General features: G+C 38.6%; 1 protein-coding gene across 2 annotated transcripts in view; it reads right to left on the minus strand.

Annotated features, from left to right (window-relative positions):
• Window positions 1-18,984, minus strand: part of LOC127658318 (centrosomal protein of 192 kDa-like) — a 42,531-nt gene that overhangs the window by 11,275 nt on the left and 12,272 nt on the right. Inside the window, exons 17-39 of one of the 2 annotated variants that reach the window (XM_052147548.1) lie at window positions 18,655-18,793; window positions 18,473-18,564; window positions 17,613-18,351; window positions 16,400-16,517; window positions 16,064-16,223; window positions 15,119-15,860; window positions 14,395-14,543; window positions 13,417-13,647; window positions 13,051-13,176; window positions 12,725-12,868; window positions 12,512-12,575; window positions 12,251-12,390; window positions 12,075-12,167; window positions 10,259-10,377; window positions 9,683-9,871; window positions 9,507-9,597; window positions 7,574-7,753; window positions 4,584-4,844; window positions 3,605-3,726; window positions 3,199-3,308; window positions 2,937-3,099; window positions 1,997-2,166; window positions 1,397-1,520 (exon numbers count right to left, since the gene is read on the minus strand). In XM_052147548.1, coding sequence (XP_052003508.1) covers window positions 1,397-1,520; window positions 1,997-2,166; window positions 2,937-3,099; window positions 3,199-3,308; window positions 3,605-3,726; window positions 4,584-4,844; window positions 7,574-7,753; window positions 9,507-9,597; window positions 9,683-9,871; window positions 10,259-10,377; window positions 12,075-12,167; window positions 12,251-12,390; window positions 12,512-12,575; window positions 12,725-12,868; window positions 13,051-13,176; window positions 13,417-13,647; window positions 14,395-14,543; window positions 15,119-15,860; window positions 16,064-16,223; window positions 16,400-16,517; window positions 17,613-18,351; window positions 18,473-18,564; window positions 18,655-18,793 — 4,466 coding nt within the window. Of the gene's footprint in view, window positions 1-1,396; window positions 1,521-1,996; window positions 2,167-2,936; window positions 3,100-3,198; window positions 3,309-3,604; window positions 3,727-4,583; window positions 4,845-7,573; window positions 7,754-9,506; window positions 9,598-9,682; window positions 9,872-10,258; window positions 10,378-12,074; window positions 12,168-12,250; window positions 12,391-12,511; window positions 12,576-12,724; window positions 12,869-13,050; window positions 13,177-13,416; window positions 13,648-14,394; window positions 14,544-15,118; window positions 15,861-16,063; window positions 16,224-16,399; window positions 16,518-17,267; window positions 18,352-18,472; window positions 18,565-18,654; window positions 18,794-18,984 lie in introns of both variants that reach the window. The other variant, XM_052147547.1, reaches the window with a different exon arrangement.

Raw genomic sequence — 18,984 nt, forward strand, 5'->3', positions numbered from 1 at the left:
ATTTAATTCAGAGAATAATGCTTTCATATTGCTGACGCATTACACTTCTCTCCAAGAATTTTCTGCTAATTTAATTATTAAAACATTTGATATAAAATGAAAAGAAAAAACATTAAAAGTCAAAAGTCAATCAATTGGTCATCTGTGAACATGTCACACTGAACGTTGTAAGATTGCCAATTTTGCCCTGCGATGACAGAAATCCTTTAGGATTCCCAAAATTTCTCTCAGATGGCAGACTCGTGGCCAAAATCGTACAGTGTGCACCCGCCTTAAGTCACTCTCCCATCTCTCTTAAAAGTGCACTTTACATTAAAAGCTAAATCTTCGAAATCCACACAATTTTTTATATACTTTAATTTTCCATTTACTTACTCTAGACAAATAATACACATAATATAATATTAAGCCATCAATAAAACAGCTAGTAAAATTTATTAATATGATACCTTCCAATAGTGGTCAATTTTGAAATATTAAAATCTTAATCTATCCTCAAGGAGGCTATAGAAAGGGATGAATGCCTCCCAAAGCCTATCATTGACTAGAGATGAACATAGTATTTAACATGAAGTTCAATTTCAGTGGTACACAAAATATATCTTAAAAAAAATTTTATTGTCTTATTGCATGCTAATTACTGCATACATTATTCTTTATTGCATAGAGTATTCACTTTTAAATTTTTCAATAGTAGCCTACATTAATTTGTAACAGTATAAAATTGAACTAAGCTTTCAATTTAAATGAAAATAAAAGCTTTAATATTTTAAATAAAGTTTTAAACTTTTGAAATGAATAAGTCTGTGTTAGGACCCTATATGAATTCACTCACACGTAGATATAACAGCTGTTTTTATATTCTTTTTTATCACCTTCAGAATGTGTTTCCAGCAGTCTTTTTGAGCTCTCGCAGAAGCCACTTTGTTTCTTCTCTCTGTATAAATGCCTTTAATGTCTTCATAATTGTACAGTGATCCTTGTGCGGTGTAATTTTTATTTAATTCTTTATGGTAAACTTAATGTGCAGTATAAAATCTGTTTTCATATTTTTAAAACAATCTCTTCTTGTGCTGTTAAAAGAAAATCATTATGATGGCCTTCAGCAGGGAGGTAAATCCCATGACTTTCTTGCAAGAGGTTAAATCTAAATTGCTCTCTTTTTGTCTGTTTCACTCATTCATGTGCACGAGCGTGTGAACTAATCTTAAACTCCGGATCAAAGTCTGAGTTGACAGAGAACGTTGATGAACAGCATCATGGTATCAATTAAGCCTGATTGGATTGGTTTGGTTTTGCCAACTCAAAACCAATCCTGTAACCAGAGTTTGTACAACAAGCTATATGGTATAGGGCCCAAATACTGATTTCACGTTTTAATATGCAAGTCTCGTACTGAGGTTCAATGACTCCATGCTGTGGGGTGATGGTAAGGCAGTGAGCAGGCCAGGACAGCTCAAACCTCAGGTCTCTGTTTGAGCGGTTCAGTATCTGCACATGCCTGGTGTCAGCCACACTGTCTGGAAACAAACAATGAAGATCAAGCAATGACAAACTGCATTTTCTGTGAATCAAACCACACAACGCATCGTGTACATGTATGCATACCTGTATATCACAACCACCTCCGACAGGTACATAATAATGATAATAATAACTTTACTCCTGCATCCTTTGCACTCTGATCACTGCACTATTTGTCAATATGTCCATTGTTTTTGTTCATAGTGTGTATATTTGTGTTGTCTACACTGTACCCAGTGTCTGATTTTATTTTATTATTGTGTTATTGTATTTTTGTATGAGTAAGCACATCGTGAGCAATGTACAATCCTGAGTCAAATTCCTTGTATGTGTACACATACCTGGCAATAAAGCTGATTCTGACAAGTAATTCTGTGTAGCATCTATCAAATACTGTTTTATAACATAATTCACTGAACCACATAAGGTCATTTTTAAATGTATCACATTCCCAAACTCAAATGACTCTTACTGATTGCAGGTGCAGTGAGAACCAGCTGTTCAGGCTTAATGCTCCAGGTGTTCTCCAGGTTCATCTTGGTCTGTTTCAGCACAGGTTCTGATGAGCTTAACGGAGGCCCTTTGACTGGGAGCACGTCCAGAGATACATTACTGATATGACGGCCCAATGATCCTAAACCACTGTGAGGAAAACAATACATTCATTTCATTAGCACCATTACAACTGGCATTAAAAAATAAATAAATTATACTGTGCACTATAAAAATATACTCACTAAGCACTTTATTAAGAACACCTGTACACCTACTTATTTATGAGATTATCTAATCAGCCAATCATGTGGCAGCAGTGCAATGCATAAAATCAAGCAGATAAGGGTCAGGAGATTCAGTTAATATTCACATCAACCATCAGAATGGTGAAAAAATACGATCTCAGTGATTTGGAGCGTGGCATGTTTGTTGGAACGTGGCATGTTTGTTGGCTGGTTTGAGTATTTCTAAAACGGTTGATCTCCTGGGATTTTCACATACAACAGTCTCTAGAATTTATTCTGAATGGTGCAAAAAACTAAAAACATCCAGTAAGTGGCAGTTCTCCGAATGGAAATACCTTGTTGATAAGAGAAGTCAACGGAAAATGGCCAGACTGGTTTGAGCTGATAGAAAGCCTACATTATCTCAGATAACCATTCTGTACAATTGTAGTGAGGAGAACGCACTCGTCGAACCTTGAGGCGAATGGCCTTCAACAGCAGAACACCACGTCGGACAATTTATTAGGACCATAGTGTTCCTAACAAAGTGCTCGTGAGTGTATAAGACACGTGCATGGCACATTTATCAAATAATAGCCCAGACCTATAGTGGACTGTAATGCAGATTTTAATGTAAATAAGCTGTCTTTGAGCATTTATATAGGTCTGATATTATCTTTGGAGAATGCATACCTGTCTGACTCAGAAGTGAGCCGTTGTGAGGGTCTGATGGCCTCCATATGGTCGCATTCACCAGAGTCTGATGTTTCCATAGTTCCAAACAGTGACAGCATCACCTTGCTCATGTTGCCAAAGAAAATCTGAGCTTCATTTGGCCTTTGAGGCAGATCATAGGCTGAAAATAAGCCAATCATGTAATGAGTTAATGCAAAATTATGTACAGGTAATTTACCATTGCATTAGTTTTAATCTTAGTGGATCTTTGTCATCTTACATTCCTGAACTAGCTCCTCTCCGAGGAACACCTCATCAAAGGGGATACTCTTTAATAAGCTGTTTTCAGACAGTACTTTCTTCCCTGCCTCTGGTTTATTCTGTAGTAACCTTAGAAAGGTGAAGACAAAATAAAAATACAAATTTAAAAAGCTTTTCAATCACTGATGTTTGAAAACAATCAAGTGCACTTTCTTGTCTTGTCATAGAGCAAGTCTGCATATTTAAATAGGATGCAAGAACAATCATTTAAAAAATACTTTTTGTTTCTTATTTTACATTGAAACGGCTGGAGCAAGGTGATATACTGTGAAGTGAAAAACTCTTAGCACTTACAGATTTTAAAACATTTAAATGAAAGTTTAGTGATCACTTATTTCTCTAGTCAAAGAAACTTTGTCACTGACTTCCTAAACTGCTGTCGAGAGACCTCGTCCCCACAGAAGAGGCAGATGGTGGCAAGGAGAGCTGCACCGGACTGACAGAGAGCCTGCTCTCTGCGTGATGCCTTCATTGCTATTGAAATCACCTGTAGAAACAACACTGATTCATCTTTCAAAGAAGTACAAGTAGAAACTGGCATATCAGTCTAATCTCAAAAGCAGTGGATGAGCATCAATTCAATTAGGAAGCTGGAAGACTATAAGTGTTTACGTGGAATAGCATCAGCAGACATCTGGTTGCCCACTAAAGCTAAGCAGGGTTGAGCCTGGCCTGTTCCTGGATGGGAGACCTCCTATGGAAAACTAAGGTTGCTGCTGGAAGTGGCATTATGGAGGCGGGCATGGGGTGCTCACCCTGCGGTCTGTGTGGGTCCTAATGCCCCAGTACTATACGGTTTATAAAATTAAAATGTTTTTAAAAAAAAGCACCGTCTTTCAGATGAGACGTAAGATTGTGGTCCTGACTCTCTGTGGTCATTAACCCCCGGGCAGGAGTAGGGTTGTAAAAGAGTAGGGTTATAAGACTGGTGTCCTGGGTAAATTCCTAAATTCCCTATCTATTATGGCCTCCTAATAATCTCCATCCCTGAAGTCAACACGAAAATGACCCCATTTACATTTACAATACACAATCCTTGTCCTATTCTAGGGTGTTTGCCACTGTTGTCTTTGGCTTGCTCTCTGTGGGTATTAAGGCTCCATTTTCTGTAAAGTTGCTCTGAAATAATACATGTATTTTGTAATATTTACAATATGTATTGCACTATGAAAAGTGTCATACAATAAATAAAATCATAAATTCAAGTCCCTCCATACATTTATTCTTGATGTATATCCTGTTTAACTCAAATACAGATTTCGCAAGTAAAAGGAATGAAAATGTTATTTCATATTGGCTTCTAAATTGATGAAGTAACCGAAGAAAAGCTTGCAATTGACTCACCTCCTGTGTTCTTTCTTTCAAGACAAACTGTGACGGGGACAGGCTGATAACGGTTGAGTTCATGATAGTTCGGTTCTGCAGGTCACTGTAGGGTACAGCTTTCACAAAGGCAGCACGTGAACCAGTGTTCCGCACGCAGACACACAGCTTACTGACACGGCCTGTCTGCACTCCACTCAGAGTGGCAACATAACCATCAGACTGCTTCCTCAGCTCCTCCAGGATCACATTACTCGTGCCACCATAGCCTGATAGAGGGATCTGACAACACCACATTCAATATTATTGAGGTAACAAAACACCTTTGTTTATTAGGTTTATTCAGAATAGTCGTTATGAATATTCAGCAAAAGTCAATTTCAGTGTAGCTGACTCAGACATTTAGTTGTTTGTAGCATAAACAGCTAAACAATAAAAGAAATTGAAATTACATACCAGATCCAAAAGCACATTCCATGTGTGCTTTAAACCTTTTTAGGATTTTTGGAAATGCGTTTGGGTCAAAAGGCACAGAATGGATGAATGAATGCAACTCAACAGACGAGAATCTACTTTATATTTGTAAAGATACGAGGAACTTGTTTTTGTGATGTGAAATTATAAAAAAAGTGATCTTTATGTTAGACTCAGTTTATATCTGTGCACTACCCTCATGCCGTCAGTAGAGATGTCCTGTTTGATCGGCCGCCAATCAAAATCAGCCGATATTCGTCTTAAATCCGTGATCGGCCGATCGTGCCTAGATTTAGGGCCGTTCTTTTTGCAGCATGCAGGCAATCACATCATACACTGCTCCTCTAATGAATGAGTGCTTTCTCAGCCCTTGAAGCATGACAGAGTGGCCTCTGGAGGGCGAGTTGTTGGCAATTCTAAGCATACACAAAACTTTCAGACATGATGTAACTGAGATGAATATGCTGGTTTGTTTTTAAAAATGTGTAAGAATTACATGTGTATGAATTTTCATTTGCCCGTTTTCTAGAATCGTTACGGTAGTAATTCAGACTCGTTGTACAGTGAACAGGAAGAGTATACAGAGGCTTATAACAGGTTTAAAAACAAATTAAACAACAAAACGTTCTCTGTGTCAAAGACGTGCACTCTTCAGGTGCTCTCAATATCTCAGTCACTCATCCCAATTTATATCAGATTAATATTGGTCACAATAACACTAATAATAAATATAACCGTTTAAACATCAATAACGACACCCCGTCTTCATGCATTTGCTTAATTAGTGATTTGTGTTACAGCAAAACTCAAAGACAGTAAACAGATCATAGATATTAATGATTTCTCACTGGAGCAATTTTAGATCTTATGAATATATTTTTCTTATTTTTGAATGCATCTCTGCAGTGTGTGATGCTTTCATGGTTTTTACTGGTTGTCAGTATGTCAAAATAGCATTTTGATATTGACAACAGAACCATTAATAATAGTTTCATTATTGTTGAACTTGGGCCTGTTCAAGTGTAAGCGTTTATGCCACTTTTAAGTGGAATTGCCAAATTTTGAATTACTTTTTATAGAATTCATTTTTTGTTGTGACTATAAGTCAAGCGGTTTACACCATGTTTAAGTGCATGTAAGATTTCTATTCATCCATTCAGAACTCAGTGGATTTGTGATTTATTTTTGTACCTGAATATTAAAGTTAAAATGAGCTATTACACCGTTCTAAGTAGAAGGTGATTTTATATGTGAGTTTTATAAAATGCTACCTGCACTAAGTTAAATGCATTAAGCAGAAGACATCTTTTAGTTACATTATTTAATTAGTTATTTTTGTAAACAACCAAAAAAGTCTGCAGCTCTATTATCTAGGCAAATACAAGTATCAGATCGGGACTCGGCAGATATTTAATATTTAAATATCGGCTCAGGATCCAAAAAAAGCTGATCGGGACATCCATAGCTGTCATTGGTTTCTATGTAAGTGCCGGGCAAAAATATTTTTGCTGTTATTTATTTCCATTTTTATTTAAGCATATTGTGGATTTTAATTTTTCCCCCCAAAAGGAAATCATAGTTCAAGTTATCTTATTTTGAAACCGTTCTCCGTAATGTTTGTGAATAAAACAAAATATACATTTCATGTCAGTGTCATGCGTGTTATTTTTTAAGTGCATTTTAACTTATGAGTAATTGAGTACTTTTTTTTTTTGTGTAGGTTAGAGTATTAGACTACAAAATTACTCAAAAATGGCCATCCCTAATTGGATTTAGTACCTTTCATCATCAGAGACATAGCATGAGTATTTGTCATTTTCAAAACACAGTAGTCTACAGGTGTGGCTCAATACACTATACTCACATGTGGCATGCACTACGTATTGAATGCTGAGAGCGGTTTTGGACACAAAATGTATGAATAGCACTTTGCTATTTATACATTCCATACAATAAGCCTTTGACACTTATATTGTGAATTACATGGCAAGATGTCGACAGACAGTTTACAATCTTCTATCTAATGCCTTCTCATATATCTCTTGGCAATGTGCTGAAGCACAATTCTTTAAAATGGAAACCGATTGGATCGTTTCCGAAGAAATGGATTAAAATCACCAGTTTTGAGTGAGACCGGACCTAAAATGTAATCCCTTTTTCATTATAAATCTTAACATCAGCAGTGGAATCGAGTTTGAAATCATGATCGCCATCATGGCACTCTACAGATGTGTCAAGCACTAGGAAGTGTACTCCAGCTTGAATACATGATCATGGCTAGAGACTGCACTGGCAAGATGAACAGTGAAAAGGGGTTACATTTGGTTCACCATTCACTTGCATTATAAGAACCTATAGAGCTTAAATATTCATTTGTGTTCTGCAGAAGAAAGTCATACACATCTGGGATGGCATGAGGGTGAATAAATGAGAGAATTTAAATTTTGGGGTTAGCTATCCCTTTATAATTGGATTTGAAAAAAAATCTGATTTATGTGCAGTGTGAAAAAAGCTTTAGAGATTATTAAGAAACTCACTGTGAATTTGACACCAGGCTGAGAAGCACGTGCAGCAGACTGCTTGATCTCCAGTTTAGCCAGCATGGAGGCAACACGGGTGGGAGCAAAGAGCAGGTGAATGGTCACATCCTCTTTGGGTTTGATTGACAGCTCTCTATTATGTGTTAGTCTCACATCTGGGCCAAATGAACTTTGTAGCTGCAGAATTGAGATACACAGAAAGAGACAGAGTGAGGATACATGGATGGAGAAATGTAAGGAGTCCAACATGGTCCTAAAAAACCAAAGGGTCGGGTGTGGCTGGTTAGCATGGGCCAGTTAGCCCTTGGGGGCAAAAAGCATGTTTCTACATTGACGACCATTCCAAAGTAGTATTTCATTTCTAGTATTCTGACTAGGGATGTAACGGTTTCAAGGTATCACATTATACAATTTAAAACAGACAGTTATCATACCATTTACAGCATCATATAAATTTGGCAAAAAAAAAAGAAAATATCTTGCCTTCCTCATTCCACATTAAATTTGACCATCACTCAATTTTAAAGGTAACATGCAGGTGTCACTAGCACATCACGAGTGTATCATACATACATGTCCTTTTTTCCGCCGACAAAGCTGTTGACGTCTGCTGTCTGAGATTACCTTGGACATGTTAAAAAGACCCACGAGGCACATTCAATGTTGATGGTTACCCAATTTGCAAAATTTGTCGCAAAAAAGTATTGCCTCAGGAGGAAAACACTTCAAACCTTAAGAGCCATCTCCGTGAGCACAATCTCATGGAATATGCGAAGACGAATGCAAGTGAAAATACATTATACAGGATAATAATTTATAGCCCCCCCATTTCATAAAAACACAAGATACAAAGTAGTTTTACATGATATGTGCCAACTATTTGTTAATTTTGTTAAAGTGCAGCGCTACAGTAGGCCAACAACGTGTTTGATACTACAAATAATATATTTTATTCGTAAAACCTAGTACTAAATAGGGTTTACAAAGTGCATGGCTTTTGGTGTGCAGGAAATTGACTGACAATATGCACACAGGAACCTGACAGTGAAACTAGCAGAAAATAGACCGTATTGGACAAAATGGCAATAAATAAACTGCACATGAATTATATATTTTCAGTAGGTACTGTTTAGGATTAAACTAAAATCACAAATGCAACAAATTACTGAATGCATACCTGAAGTGATAAACTGGGCAATAATAATTACAAATTATTAAAATAACATCTCATAAATCATAAAATAACAATAAAAATATATTTTTGGTTATAATCATTTGACTAATGTACATGTTGCAGTTTGTGATAAAGATAATAATAATTTACCTAGTGGATTAAGACTCTGTCCTAATGTTCAAGATCAGAAGTTAACCAATTTTTGAATTTATTTTGGTTATAACAAATATTTATCAGACACATTTCATAACAAAATATTCAACTGATATTAATATTATCGATGCACCTCAATAACGTGATATCCTAATAATATTTTTTGTGAGGGTTATCATTATCATACATTACACAATTTCTTTTTTGCAAGAACCATGTTTTGCAAGAACCTTAAATATTTTATTGTAGATGGTTTGCAAATAACCAATTTGGAGGGTTTTAAAAGTGCAAACTTTTGCCATCACAGCCGGATAGTTGCTAGAAAAGAGCTTGGAACTGTGCGCAGTTCTGCTGTGCCATCATCATTGTCGTGACATCATTTTCCTGTGGCTCCAGAGTAATTAGTCACATGGCATTTACAGCTCAGGCTCAAAAACTTCAGAGCCCAGAATCAAGCACCAATGAGTAAAGATAGAAGCAAATAGGTCATGCGCCAGCTGAGCAACTGATAATGAGATTAATGTAAATGCTAAAGGATAATTTCTCCAGGGTTTATAATATTATTTCCCATAAAGCCAGCATTAGTTCCAGTAGAAACCTGACCTGGAAACAGTCTTGGTCTTGCCCCCTGATGAGAAGTCTGAGTTGTTGTGATGTAGTCGGGGAATTGTTCCTGAGCACCAGTTTCTGTTGCCTACACACATAAAAGCAAATGTCTGCATTCATTTCACCTGTATGTTTACCTGTATATGGCTCTATGAATGTCTGTGTGTACTCACACTGCTCTGCCTAGAGTAACCCCACCCCAGGCCATGAACTGTTTGTTGGAGAGGATGGGTGGGACTTCAGCCTGTGGTAATACAGCAAGTTGGGAGGATGCCACCTTTCCAGAAATCCCCTGGACCATCTCGCCTTTCAGCATCACCTCATACTGCGGCCCACCAGGCAAAACCAGAATTGTCAACATGCTGAGAAGAGAATTTAAAAGGTGCAATAAATGAAGTTTCAAATGTAAAAATGTACACTTATTTTATTTCTATTTTTCATATTTATTCTTCCTGTGCAGACTCTTAACTCTTTGCATCTCTACCTTTAAGAACATATACCATTCATATTAGTATTATTCATGTTCAGATTTTTCTCTAAATATGTTATACTTGTAATTCTGTGTCTAGCTGTTGTATATATGCGAGTACAGGATGATTCTGTTACCGAGTCAAATTCCTCATTGTGTGTGTGTGTGAGCACACTTGTCCCATAAAAAACTCAGAATCTTCTAATTGTGATATTTAAAATGAGAAACTTTACCAATATGATAAAATGTATGAACCATTTATCTACATGTATGGCCATACCTCTCCTTGAGCTTCTGTGTGCCTTGAGCGATGAAGGAGACCACTACACCTTGCTCCTCTCCAGCTCTCAGAGTAAATTCCTCTGGCTTCACAGTAAAGCAGCTGTCCCCATCAGTACACTGAAACAATGCCAGAAGGGACAACATGTATGGATTGCAATGACTGAGAAAAGCAGATTTAATGAGATCCTAATGTTACTGTTCAACTTGTGTATCACGGATGAAAGTAGGGCTGCACAATTAATCGAAAAACTAAAAATCGCGATTATGATTATGGCTGCCACGATTATGTAATCGAGAAAACTGATGATTACAGCGTTCAATTAATGTCTGCTCCTGTCGTGTCAATGGTTTCTATTTACAACATGTTTTTGCAGTGGTTGAGTATTCTAACATGTTCGTTGAGCAATGAAATGGCAATGGCCAATCAGAGCCGCATAGATTAGTCATCTGTCCTATCTGTAATGACAACTGATCACAATGCGCAATTTTATACCATCTGAATGCCCAGATGTTTGCTTTATGTTCTTGCTCTGTTCGCGCAGCACACGAAATTTAATACTGAAGAAACATCACCTGACAATTGAAATTAAGCTGTAGAACAAGAGTGGAAAGCACTTTGTAATTATTTTGGATTCATTGCATATTGCACCACTCGCTTTTAACGTAGAAGTTAAATATACTGCAAATGAGCAGCACGACAAAACTAAAATGATCCTGTTCTAATCAAGGCACAGACTCTGTAAATAATTGAGTTATGCTGATTAGACAGCTTTGTTTTTAATGAGAGCATTCGCGAGAGTGCAGAACTTAGTGCGGAGCGTCACTGCGACATGTCGAAATGCAGGTCTCAAACAGTATAAACCTGCAGTGAGTGACAGGAGTCATTGTAATGGGAGAGTTTGTTGTGTTGTTACGATTTCGGTGTACAATTTATAAAAGATTTAATAACAGTTTTGTTTTGTCATGTTAATAAGTAGGCCAATGTGAATTTGATTTGTACAAAATAATTCAGCTTAACTGTTCTAAGCGAGTTGTGGAGGTGTAGCCAACATAATGAATATGGTATGAAAAGCATATTCTTATCTAAAAAGACCCATTTGCCACACTAGATTTAACATTTTCACGAATCGCATAAACTCCGATTGCAAATGACCATTTTTAATTTCCAAAGTGCAACTACTGAGGCCAAAATTTATCTAACGATGATCTTACATGAACAAAATCACCATTGAAGATCTAACGGGATGAATGGTCCCCTGTCTAGCCCCCTAAGGGCTTACTGAATGCAGTAACTTGGTCGATTTAAACCAGCTGATAATAAGTTTGAATATGCCATATTATTTACTGTATGTGGACTAATAATTTAAGCAGTAATTTAGCAATAATTAAATGTATTATATACCATAGATATCAATTTACAATAATTTGAATTTGCCTTACCTTAACAAACATTATTACAATATAAAATACAATACAATATAATGCTTAAAAGAAATGCAGGAGCGCAGCTCATATCCACCATTGAAATCTGCTACTCAAAAGAACCACACGGTTGCTTATTTGTGACGTCACGGTAATGACAAATTTTAATCAACATTAATAAATCGCGATTACAATATCAAGAGCAATAATCGACAATTATGATTTTTGCTAAAATCGTGCAGCCCTAGAAGAACGTTTATCTCAAATACTTTGAGTCACAATCTATAATAACAGGTAAAAAAACAATTTCCCCCCAAAGTTGTTGTATTTCAAAGTGTGAGCAGCATCGAGTCCTATTTTATAGGTGAAACCAAAATTAACACATCAGATACCTTCAGTCTGAGCAGGACATCAATGTTCCCAGCATTCTTCAAGGGAAGAGTCTGCTTGGCAGTCTGCCCCAAAGGAGCCTGAAGACAAACAGTCTGTAAAGATAAACAATTAGGTTAAAAACGTTTGGAGAACACCACGGTCAGGTGTTGAAGCAACAGAAGGTGAGATGCATTACCTGCAGGTCTTTGGGTGCATGCACTCTGGGAGTGCCTGACCTTGCTCTCAGAGACACAGTCTGGATCACATGACTGGGACCTGGACTGTCCACCTCGATATCCACCCGCGCAATGTATTCATCAACTGGCCCTAACTCGCCTTCATCGGAGAGATTAAGAACAAAAACTCATTGTAAGCTGCCATTTACATTTGTATACAGAACAAACACTTCATAAAACTCCTTAGCTTATAAACATGCTTTAAGGGTTTGTGTTCATACCTGAACTTGAAATGTACTTCTGAGGGGCGTTGAAATGAACCCACACTAAGAAGCTCTCTTGATTCTGAGCAAGGCATGAAAAAACAAGTTGAAAACTGAACTGTCATCAATGCTGCATCAGTCTTTGTAAATGCAGTCTGTGAGTTCTAACACAAGTACAATCAATATGAAGAGCAGCATATTAAAACTGTATTCATGGAGACAGTCATTCACCTCTGCATAACTGGCATGCAGGACATGGTTTATGACTGATGAAGTTGAAAGAGAGGTCAAGTTAGAGCCAGAATGTACGGAACCAGCTGTGGTCATGGCAACTGGACTCTTTGAAAAGCCGAAACAATGCCATGCAGAGGCCTTCTACGGGAGATAAGTTCAAATATTATTTCAGACATACAACTTCTGTCCGTGAATTTGTTCACTATGCTAATGAATGAGGTCTGAGCTTTCTGTCAAATGTCTCAAAGATTAAGAGCAAAAATACACATATAATATTTTAGAGATTTTCATCTCAAAAACCAAATGTGACAGATCTCACTGACCGCACTGATAACAAGTCGGATTGGCACAGTGGCATGAGTCCTGTTGACCAGTTTGAGTGGGAGGGCCTTGGCACTTCCCCCTGCCAGGTCCCCAAAGTCCAGCCAGCCTGTCTTTCCAACATCCACCTATTAATATTAAAATAAAAATGCACATTCTATATGTTTTTTTTGCTCAGTGTCATGGAAATATAACCTCTAAAATGAACCTACAGAAAAATACTACTATAATTCTGACAGTAAATTAATCTATTATTTTGACACAAAATGGATGAATAAAAAATAATAAAAAAAAACACATGCCTGGATACAAATACAATGTATTTTTTAGGGATTCAGCAGTGCTTTAGGACTAAATGGCAATCTAACCTCTATTGCGGGGTTCTCAGCCATAGCAATCAGCACCACTTTTTTGGCAAAGACTTCAGCATGTGCCACAGTCTCCGTCTCTGCAGATGCCGGCCAGGAAGATACACTGAGTGTACACTGATAGAGTCCGGCCCTAGGAGCTATAAACAAAACCTTTTGCTCTTCTGTACATTTGGGTCCAATTATGGTCTTATTCTTTACTATCAGCCACTGGAAAGGGAGAGACTCCACCTGTAATGACATGAATGTGTAATTACAAAACTGAACACAAATCGGCTTTTCCACTGCATTGTACGGCTCGACTCCGCTTGCTTTTTGGGCATTTTCCACCGTAGATAGTACCGGTTACTTTTTTTAGTACCACCTCAGTCGAGCTTCCAAGCGAGCCGAGCCGATGCTATATGTGATGTCAAAACCCTGGAGATCACTGATCAATCAGAGAGAATAAATCACTACCAGAGTCACTGGATTTGCAACACGGGACATCAACCCGCTTTAAAGTTAGCAACAGCGATAGCAGTATCGTTTGTTCACAAGACTTTCAAATTGTAAATAAAAATGGCTGTGCTCAATAAACGAGGTGCAGACGTTCCTCTCGTTAGTAGCAGAGGATCCAACGATAGCTGGATGGGGTGACGCAACTATGATGAACAGCCTATATGATCCCACCCACGTTGAGGATGCAATAAACTGCAGAGCAAGCTCAGAAAAGTGAGCAGAGTCGAGTCAAACCGTAACATGCAGTGGAAAAGTGGCAAAAGTGCACTGCACACAGTTTATAAAAGACGACACATTTAATTACTGAGAAACTGCTTCAGATGAAATCGCCTTTTCAACAATTATCACCCCGTATTTCACTAAATCCAAGCAAGCTTCTTGTCAGACACACAAGCATGCACACACAGACGCACACAGAGAAGATTCTAGTACACAAATACTAAGCTTTCAGCGCCCTTTCAGGATGTTAGATTTTCTTACCTTCTCTCCATCTATGGATAGGCTTGTGATGGAGATAGAAACTTGCTGCCAGCGCTCTGAGGGGTTAAAAATGCTGAGGGATGTCTGGGATGCAATTCCCACACAACAGGAACTGGAAAACTTAAGCTCGTTGGGAACAATCACTTGAGCTAAAGTGTGAGAGGTAAAAACAAGTGTAAAACAAATACATTATTACTGGTTGGAGAAATCGATTCAGAGTTCAAATTAATCCGCGACAGCACAGTAGTTATGTGCGTGTCAGAGACAGGGTGAGATGCTAGAAACAAATGGTCAAATGCACATATACTAAAGTTAAAAGGATAGATCACAAAAATGAAAATTCTCTCATAATTTACTCACCCTCAATACTGTCTTCAGCAAAACTCAAATTAAGATTTTTTTAAAAGAATATTTCTGCTCTGTTGGTCCAAACAATGCAAGTGAATTGTGATCAGATCTTTGTAACTCCAAAAATCAAATAAAGGAAACATTGAAGTAATCCATAATACTGCAGTGGTTTAATCAGAAGTGATATAATAGGTGTGTGTGTGTGTGTGTGTGTGAAAAACAATCAATATTAAAAAAAATCTCCACTTTCACATCTGAAAGTCACATGTGGTGCCAGTTTAGTTTCACTTTCACATCTGAAAGTGATATTTAAAGTGGAGATTCAGTGTTAAGTATGCCAGATTTCCAGTTATCTTAAGAGAAATACCCAACTCACTTCTAAGATCAGCAAGGTCTTGTGCGGCCCATGACCCAACACTTGGCTGCCCGTAGTTTTTGCTGACTGGAAACTGAGGAGGATGTGAACCAGTATTCAAATAACCATACTGAAGATTTGCAGGTCTAGGTACATGCATATGTCCCATAGATGGGTTTGCACCAGAGACTGCAGCCGATACTCCATACAAACCAGATGGCCCTCTTATCTGATAGGCTGGAGCATGAAGAGGCCCCTCTGAGCCCAGATACTGCTGTGCAAGCTGGGTACTAAAAAGGGAGCATCCTGTTAGCAGAGTGGGTACAGTGGTGGGATGATTTGGCATGGCACCCAGAGAGCTGTAGCTTGGGACCGATCCATATGTCAAGTCATCAGCAATGCCAAAACGAGATCCAGATCCTAAGACATTAGGCAACAGCTGTTCTGTGGCTGTCCCGGGTGGATGTTGAATGTTTAGCTTGCTTGAAAACCCAGAATCCCTTTCAGTGTACAGCCTCGGCCCAGGCTCAGACTGGCAGTTGCCTTTACCATATTCAATTTTATAGTCTTTTTGAAAGTCACTGTCACTTTGGCTGTGTGAACCCATTTCTGAGGTCTTTTGGGTCAGCCCTGGAACCTGAGCATGGCAAAGAGGTTCAGGACTCTTTAAAGAACCCAGAACATTTTCATTATCAAACGGCTCCACTGGAGGAGTTGGGCTTGCTCTTACAATAGTGGTGCTTAGAGCCATTGAGGTGTTTTTCTGGAGAGGCAGAGACCAAAGTTACAACTAAGCTGTTAGTTACAAGCTTTTTCATGCATTTAGACTACAGTATTAAAGGAAGAGGAGAGGTCACCCAATTCATTAGACATAAGAAAACTTAAAAGTTCTAAATGGCTCAAGGCTTCATTCTGTATGCTAAACCCTATGAAACTAAAATGGGCTGTTTTTAACAAAGCACTCACCTTATGTTGGTCAGGGGTGGGCATGCAAGTGTTCTCATTAATGGAGAGGTAAGTGAGTCTGCTGAGAGATGGGCTTGAGCAAAGAGACTGAGGGGAACCAGGATCTCTAACAGGGCTCCTCTGATTCCTACCACTGCTGGGTGAGCAGGGAGACATCTCACTATTTAAAAAAACAAAAACAAATGTCAGATCAGTAAGAACTGCATTGATGCAGCGTCCCAGCAAAATAAAAATGTGGGATATTCCTACTTGATAGTATTAAATACAATTTTGGGTGGGCAATCCATATTAATATGATGTACAGTTCCCTACTGTTCAGAAAAACAAGTGTTTTACCCATATCCACTGGGAATGGAGGCCTGGCTTGGACTGGAGTGTGTTAGGGGGGATGTAGATGGTCTGAAATTACAATGGCTGACCTCCACAACAGCAGGGGCACTGTTCTCAGGAGAGCCTTTAAAATGAAACAAAACTAACTTGGTTATTTTACTAAAGACATTTAGACACATTTAAGCACAGACAAGACAAATTAAATGTCATTAAAGCTATGATTGTGAAGTTCTGTATTTTTAGTTCACCCAAAAATGTAAAAAAGTTTAATCTTTTGCATGTTGCTCCAAACCTATATGACTTGCTTTCTAAAGGCCAAGGTAGACGCATTGTTCTGCATTCCAGATTGAAAGTATACTTGGTATAAGTTGATCCCAAGTTTACACTTTTGACCATGAGCAAATATGAACGCGTGCAACGCAAGACTGTTTTCTGATACTCATGCACGACAGTCAACGGCAGGTGCATGCGGCAAGGATTTAAACAAACTACAACTGTCCATATGTTGAGAAAATCTGGGCAACGAGCAGACAGCAGACTGTGATGATGACGAAATTTGTATAATGCAAACTGCACAGAGCGATAAGCAACGCGGACAACCAAAGTATACTTGGCCTTTAAATGGAACACAAAAGGAGATGTTAGGCTAGATGTTAGCCTCAGTCACCATTTGTTTTCTGTGCATCTTTTATTTCTCCAAACAATGGAAATAAATGGGGACTGAGATTCTGTCCCCAGACATCTCGTTTTGTGTTTCATTTCATGTAACGGAAATCAGTTATTTGGAACAACATAAGGGTGTAAATATTGACAATACATTTTTTTGAGTGAATTATTGCTTTAAAATGTTGGGGGGGGGAAAGTAGATCTATACCAAATTTTTCCTGTGTTGCTGACAGTGATTCCTGACATTCAACAGCTGCAATTTTCTCTTTTGAAACAGACAGAGTGGCTTTGGGGCTTCTGGGTGATCGTGCCTGGTTTATGATGGGTTTAACTGTCCGATCTCCAGTGGTCCTGGGTTTGGATGTATGTGGGGAGGTCTTCAATGATGGCAGCTCTGAGCGGCCACCACTTCGGAAGACAGGTGAGGTCTTTGGGGCAGGAGTGGACACAGAGCCGTCGGCTTTAAGAGAACGGTGGTTATCTGTGGTGAGAGTGCCTGCCACTTGTGGTCGAGCTGTTCCTATTTTGATCCTGGATTCAGGGACGCTCTTACCTGTGGAGGGTATTGCTCGATGTTCATTTTTGCTTTTCTCAAATCCAGATTTGAAATCAGCAGGTTTTGATTTGAAGGATGAAGATGACGAGGATAACTGTCCAGAGCCCAGTGATCTTTTGGCTGGATGTGCGGTGGCTGTTGGCAAACTGCTCGTCTTGGGTCGTGGAATTGCACTTCGTTTGACATCTGACCTTTGAGTTTTTAATGCATTTCCTGGGAGAACCTGGTATTTTCCGTTTACTGGTTGCTCTTCTAAAATAGAATGCTCTTCATTGCGTTGAGAGGTTCCGTTTTCCAGAGGTGACAACTGCTGTTGAGTCTGCTTGTGTGCACTGGCAAAATTATCAGCCAAGGTGAGGATGTCCAGGCAGGACTGTGAGTTGAGGCCATCGCTGTCATTACTCGACACCTCAGCCCTCATTAGATATTTCTCCATATCAGGAGTAGTCAGATCTCCCAGCGACATGGTCTTCTGCTGGTCTGCCTGTAGACCATTCGGTTTGGAAGCTGCTAAAGAACTTGTCCTCTGCTCATCTACGACCTGTTGTCGGCTTTTAGAGCGACTTCTTTTGGATAGCTCCATTATCACAGCAGCGAGCTGGGCAGGATCTGAGCTAATGGAGGCATCAGCGATCGCAGAAGCAATTGTACTGATGCTGAGCATAAGGTTGCTGCTGGAGTTGTGTGATTCTGAGCTATGGCCAGAAATCACCTCATCTTCATTTTGTGCAGAAGTCTAATCCAAAATGAAAGAGGAAATAAAAATTAAACAAATAATGGTAATTGTGTCTAAAATGTTTGCTAATATTTAGAAAACACTATTTGGCAGCAATCTAAACCAACATGGGGGCAAATACCTGGGAAACCCAATTTTCAGGTGTTTGTGGTTGCACTTTATTCTGATTTGGGACTTCAGCTGGGTTGGGCTCAAGAGTCTTGTCTAGATCATCTACAGGTTACAGAAAGGAGAATAACAACCACCTATCCTTAAACATGAATAAAAATGTATTAAAAGGTTAGAAAAGTAGGTTGAACACACCTGTATTGAGCGTCTTATCTGCATCACTTTGCTGGACTGTCTCACTGTGAATGGAGTTTCCCCTAAAGACATCTGAGGGCCGAATTAATGCAATGGGCTCCCTCTTTTCAGGGGAGGTGATGACATAACCAAAAGAGGGCTGAAAATCAACACAAACATCAGACTTTCAGGCTATGTAATTCAGCATCAACTATTTTTAGGGGGGAATATTCAAGTGTAGCAACTGTCAGGTTGGCATAGGTTTCAATATAGAATTTTTTTTAGCCATTACAATTCGTAATGTAGTTAACAAGACGATTTAATCAAACATATGGTTAGGTTAAATGATCG

This window comes from Xyrauchen texanus, chromosome 17 (genome assembly GCF_025860055.1).
Source record: "Xyrauchen texanus isolate HMW12.3.18 chromosome 17, RBS_HiC_50CHRs, whole genome shotgun sequence".
In the NCBI taxonomy this organism is placed as follows: Eukaryota; Metazoa; Chordata; class Actinopteri; order Cypriniformes; family Catostomidae; genus Xyrauchen; species Xyrauchen texanus.